This window comes from Homarus americanus, unplaced genomic scaffold (assembly GCF_018991925.1).
Source record: "Homarus americanus isolate GMGI-L3 unplaced genomic scaffold, GMGI_Hamer_2.0 scaffold41027, whole genome shotgun sequence".
NCBI lineage: Eukaryota > Metazoa > Arthropoda > Malacostraca > Decapoda > Nephropidae > Homarus > Homarus americanus.
Window position 1 is genome coordinate 2,237,007 of NW_024745073.1, and position 14,213 is coordinate 2,251,219.

The 14,213-nt window shown below is 40.8% G+C and overlaps 1 protein-coding gene across 1 annotated transcript in view; it reads left to right on the plus strand.

The window, feature by feature from the left end:
- The window catches only part of LOC121878414 (nephrin-like), a 95,606-nt gene extending 81,951 nt beyond the window's left edge, over positions 1–13,655 (plus strand). The window contains exons 15-17 of the mRNA XM_042384640.1: positions 1,856–2,253; positions 11,148–11,788; positions 12,644–13,655. Coding sequence (XP_042240574.1) covers positions 1,856–2,253; positions 11,148–11,735 — 986 coding nt within the window. The 3' untranslated portion in view covers positions 11,736–11,788; positions 12,644–13,655. The remainder of the gene's footprint in view (positions 1–1,855; positions 2,254–11,147; positions 11,789–12,643) is intronic.
- Positions 13,656–14,213: the final 558 nt, after the last annotated feature.

Sequence of the window (14,213 nt, forward strand, 5' to 3'; positions counted from 1 at the left end):
GGCAATATTCTAATATCGTAATACAACTTCCCCATTATCCTTCTATCTTAATTTGTTCAGTGTCGATGGCAGGGTAGGATAGGAAGTATATCAGGGAAATGATGGAGTAAAAATTTCAAAAGACTTGAAAAATTGAAAATTCGAGACAACTTTAGCACAAAGTTGGTGAAGGTTCGAGAAAAATAGCGGTAAATACGGAGAATGACTCTGCAGCCTTAATAATGGTTTATTTTCCTCGGGATTTCCACGGAATATCATTTCAATTAATTGACTCCAAATTGTGTGGGGGCGAGGAAAAAACGAATTTTTAATTTACATTGAAAAAGGTAGTGGCCTTCACGTTTCAGCTCATCGACGAATTGACAAAAATTCTTAGTGAACTACGTCTGGTTTTAGCAGGAACGAACCACAGAATAATTCCAATATAGAGGACATATTATATCGCTCAGTGGTTCGTTCCTGAGTAAATCAAATATTGCTCAGTGATGTTTTTTGTCAAGTCACCAGAGGACAAACAGCGAGGAGGCCACGACATACCAACCATTCCTTCAATAACATCACAGACGTGTTTTTCTGGATTTCCTTGTACTGATTTCATTGACCAAAAAAAAAAAATACACCCGCGAATTAGGTGTTCCGGTTATTATCTGAACGACGAAAACATGATATAAAAGTTTTCAAACGTAACAATTGTCTATAAATTAACAAAATCTATTGTTGCAAGGTAATGGTAAATAAGGTATCATAAAAAAATCACATTTCTTGAAAACCGTCTGATATGTTCATATACAAATACAAACGATATTCAAAGTAACTTCCACAATATTAAAAAAAAAAAAATGATGAATTATAGAACATCTAATTTCAACACCTGTTTCATCCTCATTAGAAAATAATAAAAACCTTTACTTTTACAACAAAAATCTTTAAGTGCATTAGTTCCGGCGGATGTGTCGAGGAAACTCTGAAGGAAAGTGTCTCGGTAGCGAACAACAATGAGAATACCAAACGACTGTGGGATGAAAGGGAGAAAAAATAAAAATCTTTACCTGTTGTGGGGACAAGACAAGTGAAAAGCGAATAACAGAGAGAGAGAGAGAGAGAGAGAGAGAGAGAGAGAGAGAGAGAGAGAGAGAGAGAGAGAGAGAGAGAGAGAATTGCCACAACAGAGAGACAAAGGCGTGTGTCAGCTCCTGTGAAGTAATTAGGGTCATAAAGAGGCTGGTGGTCTCCTCTCAGTGAAACTCATCAAAGAATGAAATGTAGACGACTGTTAAGATCTGGCCACACTTCCCGTTGGTCTCTTTTTAATTATCACCAATCTCTTAATTGTCTGTGTGTGTTGTGAGTGTGTCTGGTGTCTTTCTGTTGTGAGTGTGTCTGTTGTCTGTCTGTTGTGAGTGTGTCTGTTGTCTGTCTGTTGTGAGTGTGTCTGGTGTCTGTCTGCTGTGAGTGTGTCTGTTGTCTGTCTGTTGTGAGTGTGTCTGTTGTCTGTCTGTTGTGAGTGTGTCTGTTGTCTGTCTGTTGTGAGTGTGTCTGGTGTCTGTCTGCTGTGAGTGTGTCTGGTGTCTTTCTGTTGTGAGTGTGTCTGTTGTCTGTCTGTTGTGAGTGTGTCTGGTGTCTGTCTGTTGTGAGTGTGTCTGTTGTCTGTCTGTTGTGAGTGTGTCTGTTGTCTGTCTGTTGTGAGTGTGTCTGTTGTGAGTGTGTCTGTTGTCTGTCTGTTGTGAGTGTGTCTGTTGTCTGTCTGCTGTGAGTGTGCAGATTAAGTTAGACCTTCAATACAATACACCGTGAGAATATATAAAGGTAATCGTGGAGTGAGAGGTAATAACACAGATTAATTTACTCTGAACAGACCAGCAGATGAAGGACACGACCCAGGAGTACAGTGAAGAGGCTCTGACCGACACCCAGCCGCAGGAACCCGACCACCTCCACCACCTGCAGCGGCACGAACTACAGCACCACGATATGCAACTACATGAACTGCAACAGAATGATTTACAGGACGATTTCAAACAAAACGACCTGCAGAGTGACCTGCAACACAGTGACCAGCAGGATGATTTGCAACAACATGATGTGCACCAACGTGACTTGCAGGACGACCTTCAGAATAACCTGCAACATCGGGACCCACAGGGTGAAATACAGCAGCATGATATACATCAGTACGACCTGCAGCAACACGATCCGATGATGAAAGAGCCTTACGGGCCCTACTACATGAACCCCAGCAGGCTCCTCCGGCAGGTAAGACACCCACACCTGACTAGCATTATCATTTTATCCCCACATCATCACACACAGTTGGCCAGATTTTAAAGCTTTGTCCTTCAGCTGTTTTTCTTTAGTATGTGATGAACTGAGAGAGTTGGTTATATTATGACTGTGTCCTGACAATGTGAACATAATCACTCTAGACGTGTCCGGTACACTGTGGAATGAACGAATTAACCAGTGTGTGTCACGTGGGTCTGGCCTCAGATATTACAGGCAGGTTGAGATAGAACACACACACATTATATATATATATATATATATATATATATATATATATATATATATATATATATATATATATATATATATATATATATATATATATATATATATATATATATATATATATATATATATATATATATATATATATATATATATATTCCTCAAGCCAGGGAAGGGATAATATGGCTCAACTGTACTTCGAATAATGACTTAGTGAGGATTTGAATCTGGACTGGAACTAATGGATTGCCAGCCCAGTGTGATAACCATCCTGCGCCCACAGATGACTGCCATGACTAGGTTGGCTCTCCCTGCACATACAGGTATATATAAGACCAACACTGTGTGATGTCTCTCATTCACAGGTACACACACGAGTCTCAGGAGTCATGGTTGGGGCGGAGGACTGACAACTTTTCTCCATGGCTGTACAATGTGATCATCCCAGTTCATAAGGATTCACTTCATGAATAAAAGAAAATGGTCATTGAATATTTAAAATGGTGCTGTGACAATTTCTATCATAAAAGAAATAAACTAATAGTGATGTATAACACAACCGTTGCAACAAAAGCAGAAATTTCTTTGGTCGGCTCCGTCAGTGGAATTTGCCAATTAATATAAATCAAATTAAATTTTGGGGGCAAACTTTGCTACTTCAGTTTTATATATTGCAGACTTTAACTAATGGAATAACACAATAATTCATTTTACTTACAACATTAGCAGTTATTATATCTTTGAGCCTTCCATAACTACCATCACTACAGGGACGCCACTTTTTAATATTTTATTTGACTAAAAGAGAAGGAATCCCGTACACAAGGGGTTAAATACATGCAAATTTCAAACTACTCTATAGTTCCAAGTATAATCAGATATTGGTTCGACAGCTGATAAAAAAAAACGATCGAAGCAAATTGAAACACAAACCAAGATGTATGGTAATGTCGGCACCCTGGACACCATTGTTTATTATCCTGTTTATTATCGCTCAGGTTAATTCAATCGTATAGTTCTTGGATGATAAATTTAGGATGTTTTTTTTTTAGATAAAGTCGTCAGGAATAAGAGCGTCGTCAATTTAGTCTCTAAAAAGGACTCTATGTCTGTCTTGAGTGGTCTAACAGCGAGAGTTAAAGACCTTATAGCTGTTCAGGCGCAGTAATGCTTTATAACGCCAATAAGAAGGCCAGCTGTCACAAGCCTCCTTAACGTTACGTTCATATGACGGACTTCGATAGGGGCAAAAGGCCTTAATAAATAAAAATTTCCAAATGCCATTGCTCTTAGGTATGGTTGGCTAGTAAAAGGTTTGCCCTCCCAATGCTTGTGTGGCTTATCCTACGATATTGACCACGCCATAGTGTGCAAGAAGGGGGGCTTCGTATGCATGAAGCATGACGAAGTAAGAAATCTCACAGGAAATATGATGAAGGAAATCTGTCACGACGTCAAGGTGGAACCGACCCTCCTTTCACTGAGCGGTGAGAATCTCCATCACAAGACTTCCAACACATCCAACGAAGCTCGAGGAATCTGGACACGTGGACAGCGAGCCTTCTTTGACGTCAGGATATTCGACCCCATGGCCGCATGTCACCTTCATCTATCTCTCGATGCTGCATACAAGAGGACGAGAATGACAAGAACAGAGGTTATGGGGAGAGAATTCAGAATGTTCATCAAGGCAGCTTCACTCCCCTGGTGTTCACAACCTCTGGCGGATGGGACCAAGTGCATGATGTTTCTATGTAAGACTGGCTAAGGGGTTATCCAAGCAGAAGCAGCAGCCCCGAAGTTTCTTTGCAGCCTGGTTGAGATGTTGAACTGTCCTTCTCTCTGCTAAAGGCTGCATTGCTTTGCCTCAGGGGAACGAGATCTTCGGCCCCAAAGCTGACAACGGTCTCAGATATTGATTTTGAGGAAACAGTCAATGAATGCCGCATAGATCTGCGACTTAACTAACTCAACACAGCTAGGGTAGCTACTTTTGTATTAGGATATTTAATTTTAAGATATTAAAATGGCGGCTTAGGTGTGGCTATTGGGGGAGGCTGGAGGTCACGTTTTAAAAAAGAAAAAAAGGAGTAAAAGTAGTAGTAGTAGTAGTAGTAGTAGTAGTAGTAGTAGTAGTAGTAGTAGTAGTAGTAGTAGTAGTAGTAGAAATAGAGGTAGTAGTAGTAGTAATAAATAAGAAAAAAATACTCTGTACTTTTAACCCAGAGCCATCAATACAGTCCCATAGCCAGGTTAGGACAACAAAATGGCTAGTCAAACGCGACGATGAAAACTGAATAATTGATTAACTCGGACAACAGATAGACACGGTTCACCTGCACACCGCTATGGCATTCCGTCCTTGCCAGCCGCACGATAATTACCTGTACCATAATGTAGTAATGACTGTTTGAATGTCATCAGGTATTTCGTGTTTTCTTGAAATTTTATCGTTTTTTTTCTCTAATTGTTTGTACGTGGGAGTGTGTGAGTGCAGAAGTGTGGAAGTGTGGGAGTATGGTAGTGTGGGCGTGTTGAAGCATTGTGGGAATGTGGGAGTGTGGGGATTAGAAGTGTGGGAAGTAGAAGTGTAGGGGAGTAGAAATATGGGGGGAGTAGAAGTGTGGGAGTGTAAACGTGTGTGGGAGTGTGGGGGAGCAACAGGAGTCCAGCAGAATACACACCTCAGCAGGGCTACCAACTGATCATGCAGATAAAAACATTGGTACATTTAGACATTTTCTTCACTTCTTCTTAAAGTTGGTTGTCCTCTTGGAAACATCAAGTCAAAGGGAAGAATATATATTGCTCATGATGGTAATTAAGAATAGGCAACCACATCATATAGGGCCGTCTAGTGCTGTTGTGTTCATTGGTGACATTCTCATTATTTGATCAACTTGCGACATTCTACTGGAGTTTCCCCATTTCTGGAGTGTTTCATGAATCAAAACTTACAATACTGTTATGTGTATTGTTAAGGTAACATCTTGTCGGGTAACACACCAGCGGGCAGGGCAGTGATTGTCCTCGGTAGGGGCCAGCATTCAGAGACACCTTCCACTACTGTTGTTCAAGTTTTATGCTAACGGTATAATAACAGTAATTGGTATAAAGAGAACTACTTCTGTGATTGAAGATATGGTAGAGTGGTGGTGTTTATGAAACCTAAGTTATTCATTTATCATAAAGAAAATATATATTTTACTTTAGTACTCGGTGTAGCGTCCACCTGTTCCAGTTGTGGTGTTCACCTTCCCTGATATGAGATCCACAGAACGTTGTATAAGGCGTTGACGAGGCGAGTGGTCACACATATATTTGAATGATTGATTATGTTCAATTAATATGTTCCGAGACTCTCAGTCCTAAGCCAGAAGTTCTAACTGGATTCAGGTCAGGAGACATGAATGGGTGGTAGAGAAAAGTTACCACTGGCTGGCTCTCAGACCATCCTTCACCATTTACTCGTCCTGTACAGAGGTAAAAATATCCCCCTCTGACATATCGTGTAATTAACCAATCAGAACATCACTTCTTCCTTAACATTCACATATTTGGCTTCAGTGTGCTGACCTTCAGTCCACCAGCGTCACCTGGGGGGAATCACCTACTTTAGCCACTAGTGAACCGTGAAAAAGTGAGTGAACAGCTCTATCAAGTGTTCTAGTCTCTGTTTACATTTAGTACGGAGTCATTTTATGAGACTTTCCAAACAGGTGAGGTGGGAGGCTTTCTTCTCTCAACTTATATACAAAGCCAATTTAATATTTTTATAATAAAAATTGCTCAGTAGTAGACGATTTTTTGCGATAATAGTTGTGTGTTTCATCAGATTTCTACTTCCAGTCTTCATTACTTCTAAGCGTTCTGTTCCTCTGCGCTCTGATTACATTATTAACTAAAGTACATAACATTAGGATATAACCCCCAAGGGTCATGCTAATATCCTTTGAAAAGACAGACCGGTCAGTAGTAAGACCCACGATTAAATACAAGTTTTGTTTGGATGATTCACTCCGTTACTTAAAGCGAAAAGGACGACAAACACAGACAATAGATCGGTAAAAATATATAACACACATCCATGACCATAAAAGTTGACTCCTTTGCTTATGACATCAAAAACCATCTACTATAGTTCTGGCCGGATGTGGCACTTACTGGCACTATAGGCACACAAGGACCAAGGTAGAAGATATGACCAGCTTAAGTAAGAACTCACCTCTTAAAACCTCGACAACAATAAAGGTTCAGCAGCTGTTCCGCAAAATATTTTTCTCTAGGGTCTCGCTCCACGGATCAAGTAGTCTGGATCTTATCAAGTTATTCTATACAAAAGTTGAGTCGTGAGGAGGCAAGCTGCAGGTGGAGGAGGTGCTTAGAACGTGACAGGCAGGAGTAAGAGAGGGAAAGAGTGATCATTTGGGAGATGACGGCAGAGTGGCTGGTCAAGAGGAGTTGGAGGGGAGGAAAAAGCAGAAAGAAAGAAGAGGTAAAGGGAAGGGAGGAAAACGAGAAGAGATGGACATGAAAGGAACAGGTTGAAAAGAGAAGTAAGGGAGGGGGAAGACGAGCAAGAGTTTAAAGAGGGAGGAAGAGAAGGAGAAGAAAGGAGAGGATGGAAAAAGAAGAAGAAGAAGAAGAAGAAGAAGAAGAAGAAGAAGAGAGAGATAAAAAGAAAAGGGAAAGTGAAGGAAGACTGAAATAAAATAACAAAATTACATAAGAAGCTCAAACATAAATAGTATAGCAAACAAAAAAAATTATAGAATATGCAATGAAAATCAAAAGTCAACAACAGTGGCAAGAGGCGTAGTTAAGGCTGTTATGTAACGTATATAATATAATTTCCTTGCGTTAGATATACCGTGAAAGTTCAGCCTGAGAGACAATTGACATATGAATGAGAGGGGACCTTCAACTGACGTGTGTGTGTGTGTATGTGTGTGTTGGGTTACAAGAATCACAAGGAGACAATATGAATGTATCTGTTGAATAATACCACACAATATATGGTCGGGTCCTAATGGAAAAACACAATACTCTGGCCGCTGTTGATGTGTAAAATATCATACAACTTCTACAATGGTGTTTGGTTTGAGAAGATCTTTTCCCGTAAGAGGTAAAGTTGAGAGGAACAGTGTGTGTGTGTGTGTGTGTGTGTGTGTGTGTGTGTGTGTGTATGAGTGTGAAAGTATGTGATGAGGAATGAGTGTGACTTTTATGGCGTCAGACGAGTGTGTACGGTGGAGATACACTCAACAGTGATGCAGTGTGTGGTCGAGTGTTATGGCGTCAGATGAGTGTGTACGGTGCAGATACAGTCAACAGTGATGGATAGTGCGGGTTTGTGTAATGGTGCAGACTGAGTGTATACGAAGATAAACTCAACAGTGATGGAGAGTATGGACGAATGTGTATGTTCCTACACACACTCAGCAGTGATGGAGTGTATCAAGCGGGTGTTATGAGGCGAACTAAGTGGATACGGAGATACACTCAATACTGTTACAGAGTGTGGGCGAGTTTTATAGGTCGGATTGAGTGTGTGTGTGTGTGTAAGGGTATGCACTCAAGGGTTATGGTGAATCTGTAGGGTGAGTAAAGATCTTGAGGCAGACTGAGGTCATGGGAAAATACACAAGTGATAAAAACAGACGACTAAAGGGAAGTATGTGTGTTACTAGAGCAAAACTGTGTTGGTTGTTCACTGTTCAGAAACACCTGGATCACTGTTGTTCTGTTCAATACACAGCTGGGGGATGTCAGGTGATGTGAAGTGAAGGGAGGGGTGGGGAGGAGTGAACTGTGAGGCCATTTGTCAGGGGTAGTAGGGAGGCGAGGATAGTGGTGTGGGGAGGCGGGGATGTTGGTGTGTGGGTAGGAGGGATAGTGTGTGGGGGGGGGGTGTGGGGAGAGGATAGTGGTGTGGGTAGGAGGATAGTGGTGTGGGGGGGGGACAGTGGTGTGGGGAGGCGGGGATAGTGGTGTGGGGTGGCAAGCGATAGTAATGTGGGGAGGAGGGGATAGTCATGTAGGGAGTCAGAGGGGATGGGGGTGGAGGGACTAAAACAGGTTACACTGGAACATTAAACTGACGATTGATTGATCTTCAGAAACGACTTTACATCGTTGGCTCTCATACGCAGCTGTTGCTCTTGAAAGTGAAATAAAAAAAAAGTAAAGTAAGTGGAAATAGGGTCATTAGGGGAGATATAAAAGGGAGAGAGAGTTGCAGGGGCTACGGTGAAATAGTCTTGACAATCTCACCTTACCAGGTTAATGAGGACACAGGTGTGGAGAGTGAATGAAGTGTTAAATATTATGACATGTGGGTGAATAGCAGAGTGTGTGTGTGTGTGTGTAGATAGATAGATAGATAGATAGATAGATAGATAGATAGATAGATAGATAGATAGATGGAACGATGGATGAATGGATGAATAGATAGATAGATACTGTAGATAGATATACATATAGGCAGATAGAAAATGGATGACAGCAGACCAACAAAGACTCCCTAGATAGTTGAGCTTTATAACAAGGTGTATGTATGCATCAGGTCCACCCCTTGTAATGAACAGGAGGCCCGGGGTTAAATTAACAAACGGTGGAAGGTTAGGTTAGGGTAAGATGTCTGCTATAGCAACTACATAATACAAAGATCAGAGGAAGTAAATCAAAACCAAGAATAATAATAATAATAATAATAATAATAATAATAATAATAATAATAATAATAATAATAATAATAATAATAATAATAATAATAATAATAATAATAATAATAATAATAATAATAATAATAATAATAATAAAACAATAATAATAATAATAAAAATAATGATAATAATAATAATAAATGTGGTTTAGAGACATTTATGGGATGAATAGAATGAACAGGTTATTAAATACAGAAATATGGAGATGAGGGAGTGAAAAATAAATAAATAATAATGTTGGACAAAGAGATAATAAGAGTTTGTTAAGGTGGTGTGTAAATACTAAGAGAATGGGAAGTGGAAGATGGGTTGAGAATGTATATACTCGACGTAGTTGATGGTAGAGGGAGAGGGAGAGGGAAAGACCAAGAAGGAGATGGAAGAATGGTGGTGAAGGACGTATTAAAGTGAAGGGGAATGAACATGTAAGTGTAAATATCTACTGTTTCATCAATGTTACTTCAGTCATTATCTGTGGATATTGTTAGTTTAACTTCCCCGGTTTTCATTTTGATATAAAGATGTTTAAGGAACTCTCGTTTTGCACCTGAATTGTCACAGTTAATGACCATTACACGAGGCACTAGACACACTGACCATTACACACCCGGAGAAGAGATACTGACCACTATACAACCCGGAAACGACATCTATATGGCTACTAAAGAAGGCCACATTGACATACTGACTACTTCACGTCACTTTAGATACATATAGTAAGATGTTTACATTAACTGCTGATAAGATAACTCATACACCTACGTTATTGTCCCAAGGCAGTTGTAGAGTCATTTTTGTGCCGTAATGGAAATGGACCAGTTACATGTGTTCTCGGTTCACCAAACAAAGAACAAATTTATGTTACGATCCTTTAAGAATTCACCTTTGTGTTGCAACTTAAGTAATGTAGTAAAATACGTTCTCTCATATTTGCTTAGGAAGTAATGTATACCGTTTGGACCCTAGAGAAAATAAACTTTATATTGCAATTTTTAAAAAAAGACTTTTAGATGCGTTCTCACACTTCCAGTTTGGGGAAAAAATAGCCTATGAGCCTTTGAGAGCGAGAAGGCCGCACCGTAATATCCGTCACCACGACGACTGTTATCGGGCAAATAATTTCTGTGAGATTCCTTAAGGGGGGCTCTGTGTCTTTCCCCTCCCTCCACAGCTCCCGATAATCAATAGTGCGTTCACGTCTGTGTAGAATACCCCCAGTGAACGTACGGTTTTGGAACGTCCCCCAGTGATCGTATAGCTGTGTAACGTCCCCAAGTGAACGTATGGCTGTGTAACGTCCCCCAATGAACGTACGGCTGTGTAACGTACCCCAGTGAACGTATGGCTGTGTAACGTCCCCAAGTGAACGTACAGCTGTGTAACGTACCCCAGTGAACGTATGGCTGTGTAACGTCCCCCAGTGAACGTACGGCTGTGTAACGTACCCCAGTGAACGTACAGCTGTGTAACTTCCCCAAGTGAACGTATGGCTGTGTAACGTCCCCCAGTGAACGTACGGCTGTGTAACGTCCCCCAATGAACGTACAGCTGTGTAACGTCCCCAAGTGAACGTACGGCTGTGTAACGTCCCCCAATGAACGTACAGCTGTGTAACGTCCCCCAGTGAACGTACAGCTGTGTAACGTCCCACAATTAATGCATAGCTAAGCAGAGATCCGAGTACACGTGCGACTGTGTAAAAAAGTTCATAACTGTTTGTATTGCATATAACTAATATCTGCGTTGATGACAGGTGTTTGTGTTGTTGATCATATGTATACGCTTCCAATATGATGTTTGTGTTGCTGACCACATAATTGTGTTTGCAATGGTGATCGTGTCTTTGTGCTGCTCACCAAGAGTTTATGTTGCTGACTACATGTTTGTGACTCTGACCCCGAGTTTATGTTGCAGGCCTCATTGCCCACGAGGGAGGGCGACCCACTGCTGCTGCTGGGCCGCTCGCTGGTGGCTTCCACGCCCACGGGCTGCATCATGCAACCCACCACCTACCCCCACGACCTAGCTTCAAGTCATGCCCTCCCAACCTACCCCCACGACATGTCTTCCACACCCACCTCCCCGTCATACCCACACGATATGTCGTCCATGCAGGCGCCCCTGACCTACCCCCGTGACATGTCTTACACCCCTACCCCCCCCTCCTTCCCCCGGGGACAGTCCCTCCTACCACTCTCTTACGCTCATCACCTCTCTACTACAACACTTCCCAAGTCCTACTCCCGCGATATGGGCTCCTCCTCATCATATGCTCAGGGTCTTCCTTCACGTTCCTACGCCCACCACCGTCTTAGCCTGGGCAGGAACGACCTTTTGTCTTTAGAGCGGGTAACTCCTTCCTTCTCATCTACACGACGCGGGTCGGCGTCCACCGTGGCCCTCAACCCCGACCATGAGTCTCCCCTCCCCATCGGCCCGCTGGCCAGTCCTCTCGGGAGGGCTGAAGACATCAACTCCAGTCAGCGGGAGAGTTCGGTGTAGTTCCCGAGTCGTCAGAGCTGTCGGGTCCTCAGACTTAAACAGTCAGGATTCAGGTGAGTCTCGTACCCTGAGTATATACATTTATGAGATATATTAAAATAACTATTATTCCGCGTTACAGGTGAAGCCCTGAAGTTCTGAACTATGGGACATTATGATGTGCCAACACGGAACTTGTATGACCATGGAAGGTTCTGGAGGTGTACACGCCCGAGACTTGTGTGCCAACACCACTTTCTGCTGTGGGGCGACAGATCCACTCCTTCGGTCAATTCCTGCAGCTACGGCAGTGTTTGTCTCTTGTGTTCTCACTGTACGACGTCTCACGTGCTCAGATGAACAGTCGCTACCTTCTACATAAAATATTTTGATGAAGGAGAGAATGGTGTTATGACTCGGAACATCTCTGTGTTGAATTCCCTTTTGAATGCACTCTGACTCTCAACAACAGAGACGTATTTAATATAGAGTTCTACAATACTAATTCGTGTTGGCACACCGTAACGTTCCGTAGTACAGATCTTGAAGGCTTCACCTGTAACACGGAAAATGACTATTTCAATATACAGATATTACACTGAAATATAGACAGTATGAATGTGTCAGAGATAAATGAACCAGCGAGGCTAAACCAGCACTACAACGTCATTTAAAGTTTACTTGCAACTCGATCTTCCTTAGCAAATCATACCCTATAGATTCACTGATATGTTGACGATTTTTTTAAATTCAAAATATATAAACTTTGTGTGACTGAGATACTTTGCTTCAACTCTCGGATGAAGGCGTAAAGTGGACCTGTGATATGCATTCCGGCAAGGTAAAAAAAATATTATTTCAGAAGGTTATTAACACCGTGTTCCCTTATAATGTTGGCTCTCTTTACCCTTTCTTACATTTTGGCTCAGATCATCTCAGATAAGTAGATCATCACCAGCAGCCATGGCCTGCAGCTGAAACATCACGGAAATGCAGCTGCAGTAATCACCAGAAACAGCAGCTGCAACAGTTACCATGGCCAGGAGCTGCACCGGTTTACAAAGTCAGCAGTTGCTGCAATCTACAGGGTCAGCAGATGCACCGATCTCCTGGGTCAGCAAGTGCACCAACATACAAGTCAACAGCTGCACAGATCTCCAAGCCAACAGCTTCACAGATCTCCAGGACCAACAGCTTCACAGATCTCCAGGCCAACAGCTTCACAGATCTCCAAGCCAACAGCTGCACAGATCTCCAGGCCAACAGCTGCATTACTATCTGAGGACAGCATCGGCACAAATCTTACAACAACAAACAAACATTTTATAATTATTTGTAAATGTTAATAAAAAAAAAAAACTTTCTGATAACTATGTGCAGTAGCGAGAATCACGATGACATATAATCCTCCTGCTGTGAGAGACCATTGATGGATACACCCTTACAAAGACTTATTTTTAGCTATTCAGAAAGAAACAAGAAGGTGAGTCTCATCAATATTTTATATCAGAAAAGACAAAGGACACAGAATCTCCCCTTGACAATGATGTGGATATTTGTGTTCAGGAAATAATATTTTCGTGGGAGAAATATGTCATTTCCTTCTAGAGAGGAAACTTGGCGTAAAAAAAGGGGGGGGTGGGTGGGAGTGAGGGAAGCTCGTCACTAGTTTCCGCGGTGACGAGGTTTACTGTACAGTGGTAGGGTATGTGTGGTGTGTAGAGGATCCTTCATCAGCACTGAGGGAGCAAGGTGTTGTTATGGTGTTGCTGACTGACTGACTGACTCTATCTAGCCTGCCAACCAGCCAACCTCTTTTGATTGTTGTTTTCTCTCTCTCTCTCTCTCTCTCTCTCTCTCTCTCTCTCTCTCTCCTTTTGTATGTCTTTCTCTCTTCATTATCCAGTACTTGTCTGCTCTTGAATAAAGATAAATGTAGTAGAATTGGTGTTATTACCCTTTAGAAACCAAAGGATGTCTATGCAATTAATAAAAAAAATAAAAAAATAAAGTAATAAAAATAATAATAATAATAATAATGAAATGATAATGATAATGATAATAATAATAATAATAATAATAATAATAATAATAATAATAATAATAATAATAATAATAATAATAATAATAATAATAATAATAATAATAATAATAATAATAATAATAATAATAATAATAATAATAATAATGATAATGACAACGACAATAATAATAATAATAATAATTATAATAATAATAATAATAATAATAATAATAATAATAATAATAATAATAATAATAATAATAATAATAATAATAATAATGACAATTACAATAATAATAATACTGATACCTTGTTCTGGAACACTGAACATTTTCTTGGAGTACTGTACGTGTTTCAGAACCAATATACTCTGTTCTGAAACAACGTACGTTTCTTGGCGAAATGTACATCATCTTGAAATACTGATCATTTCCTTGGGCAATCAAAATCACCCAGGGACAGGTTTAATAATTTTA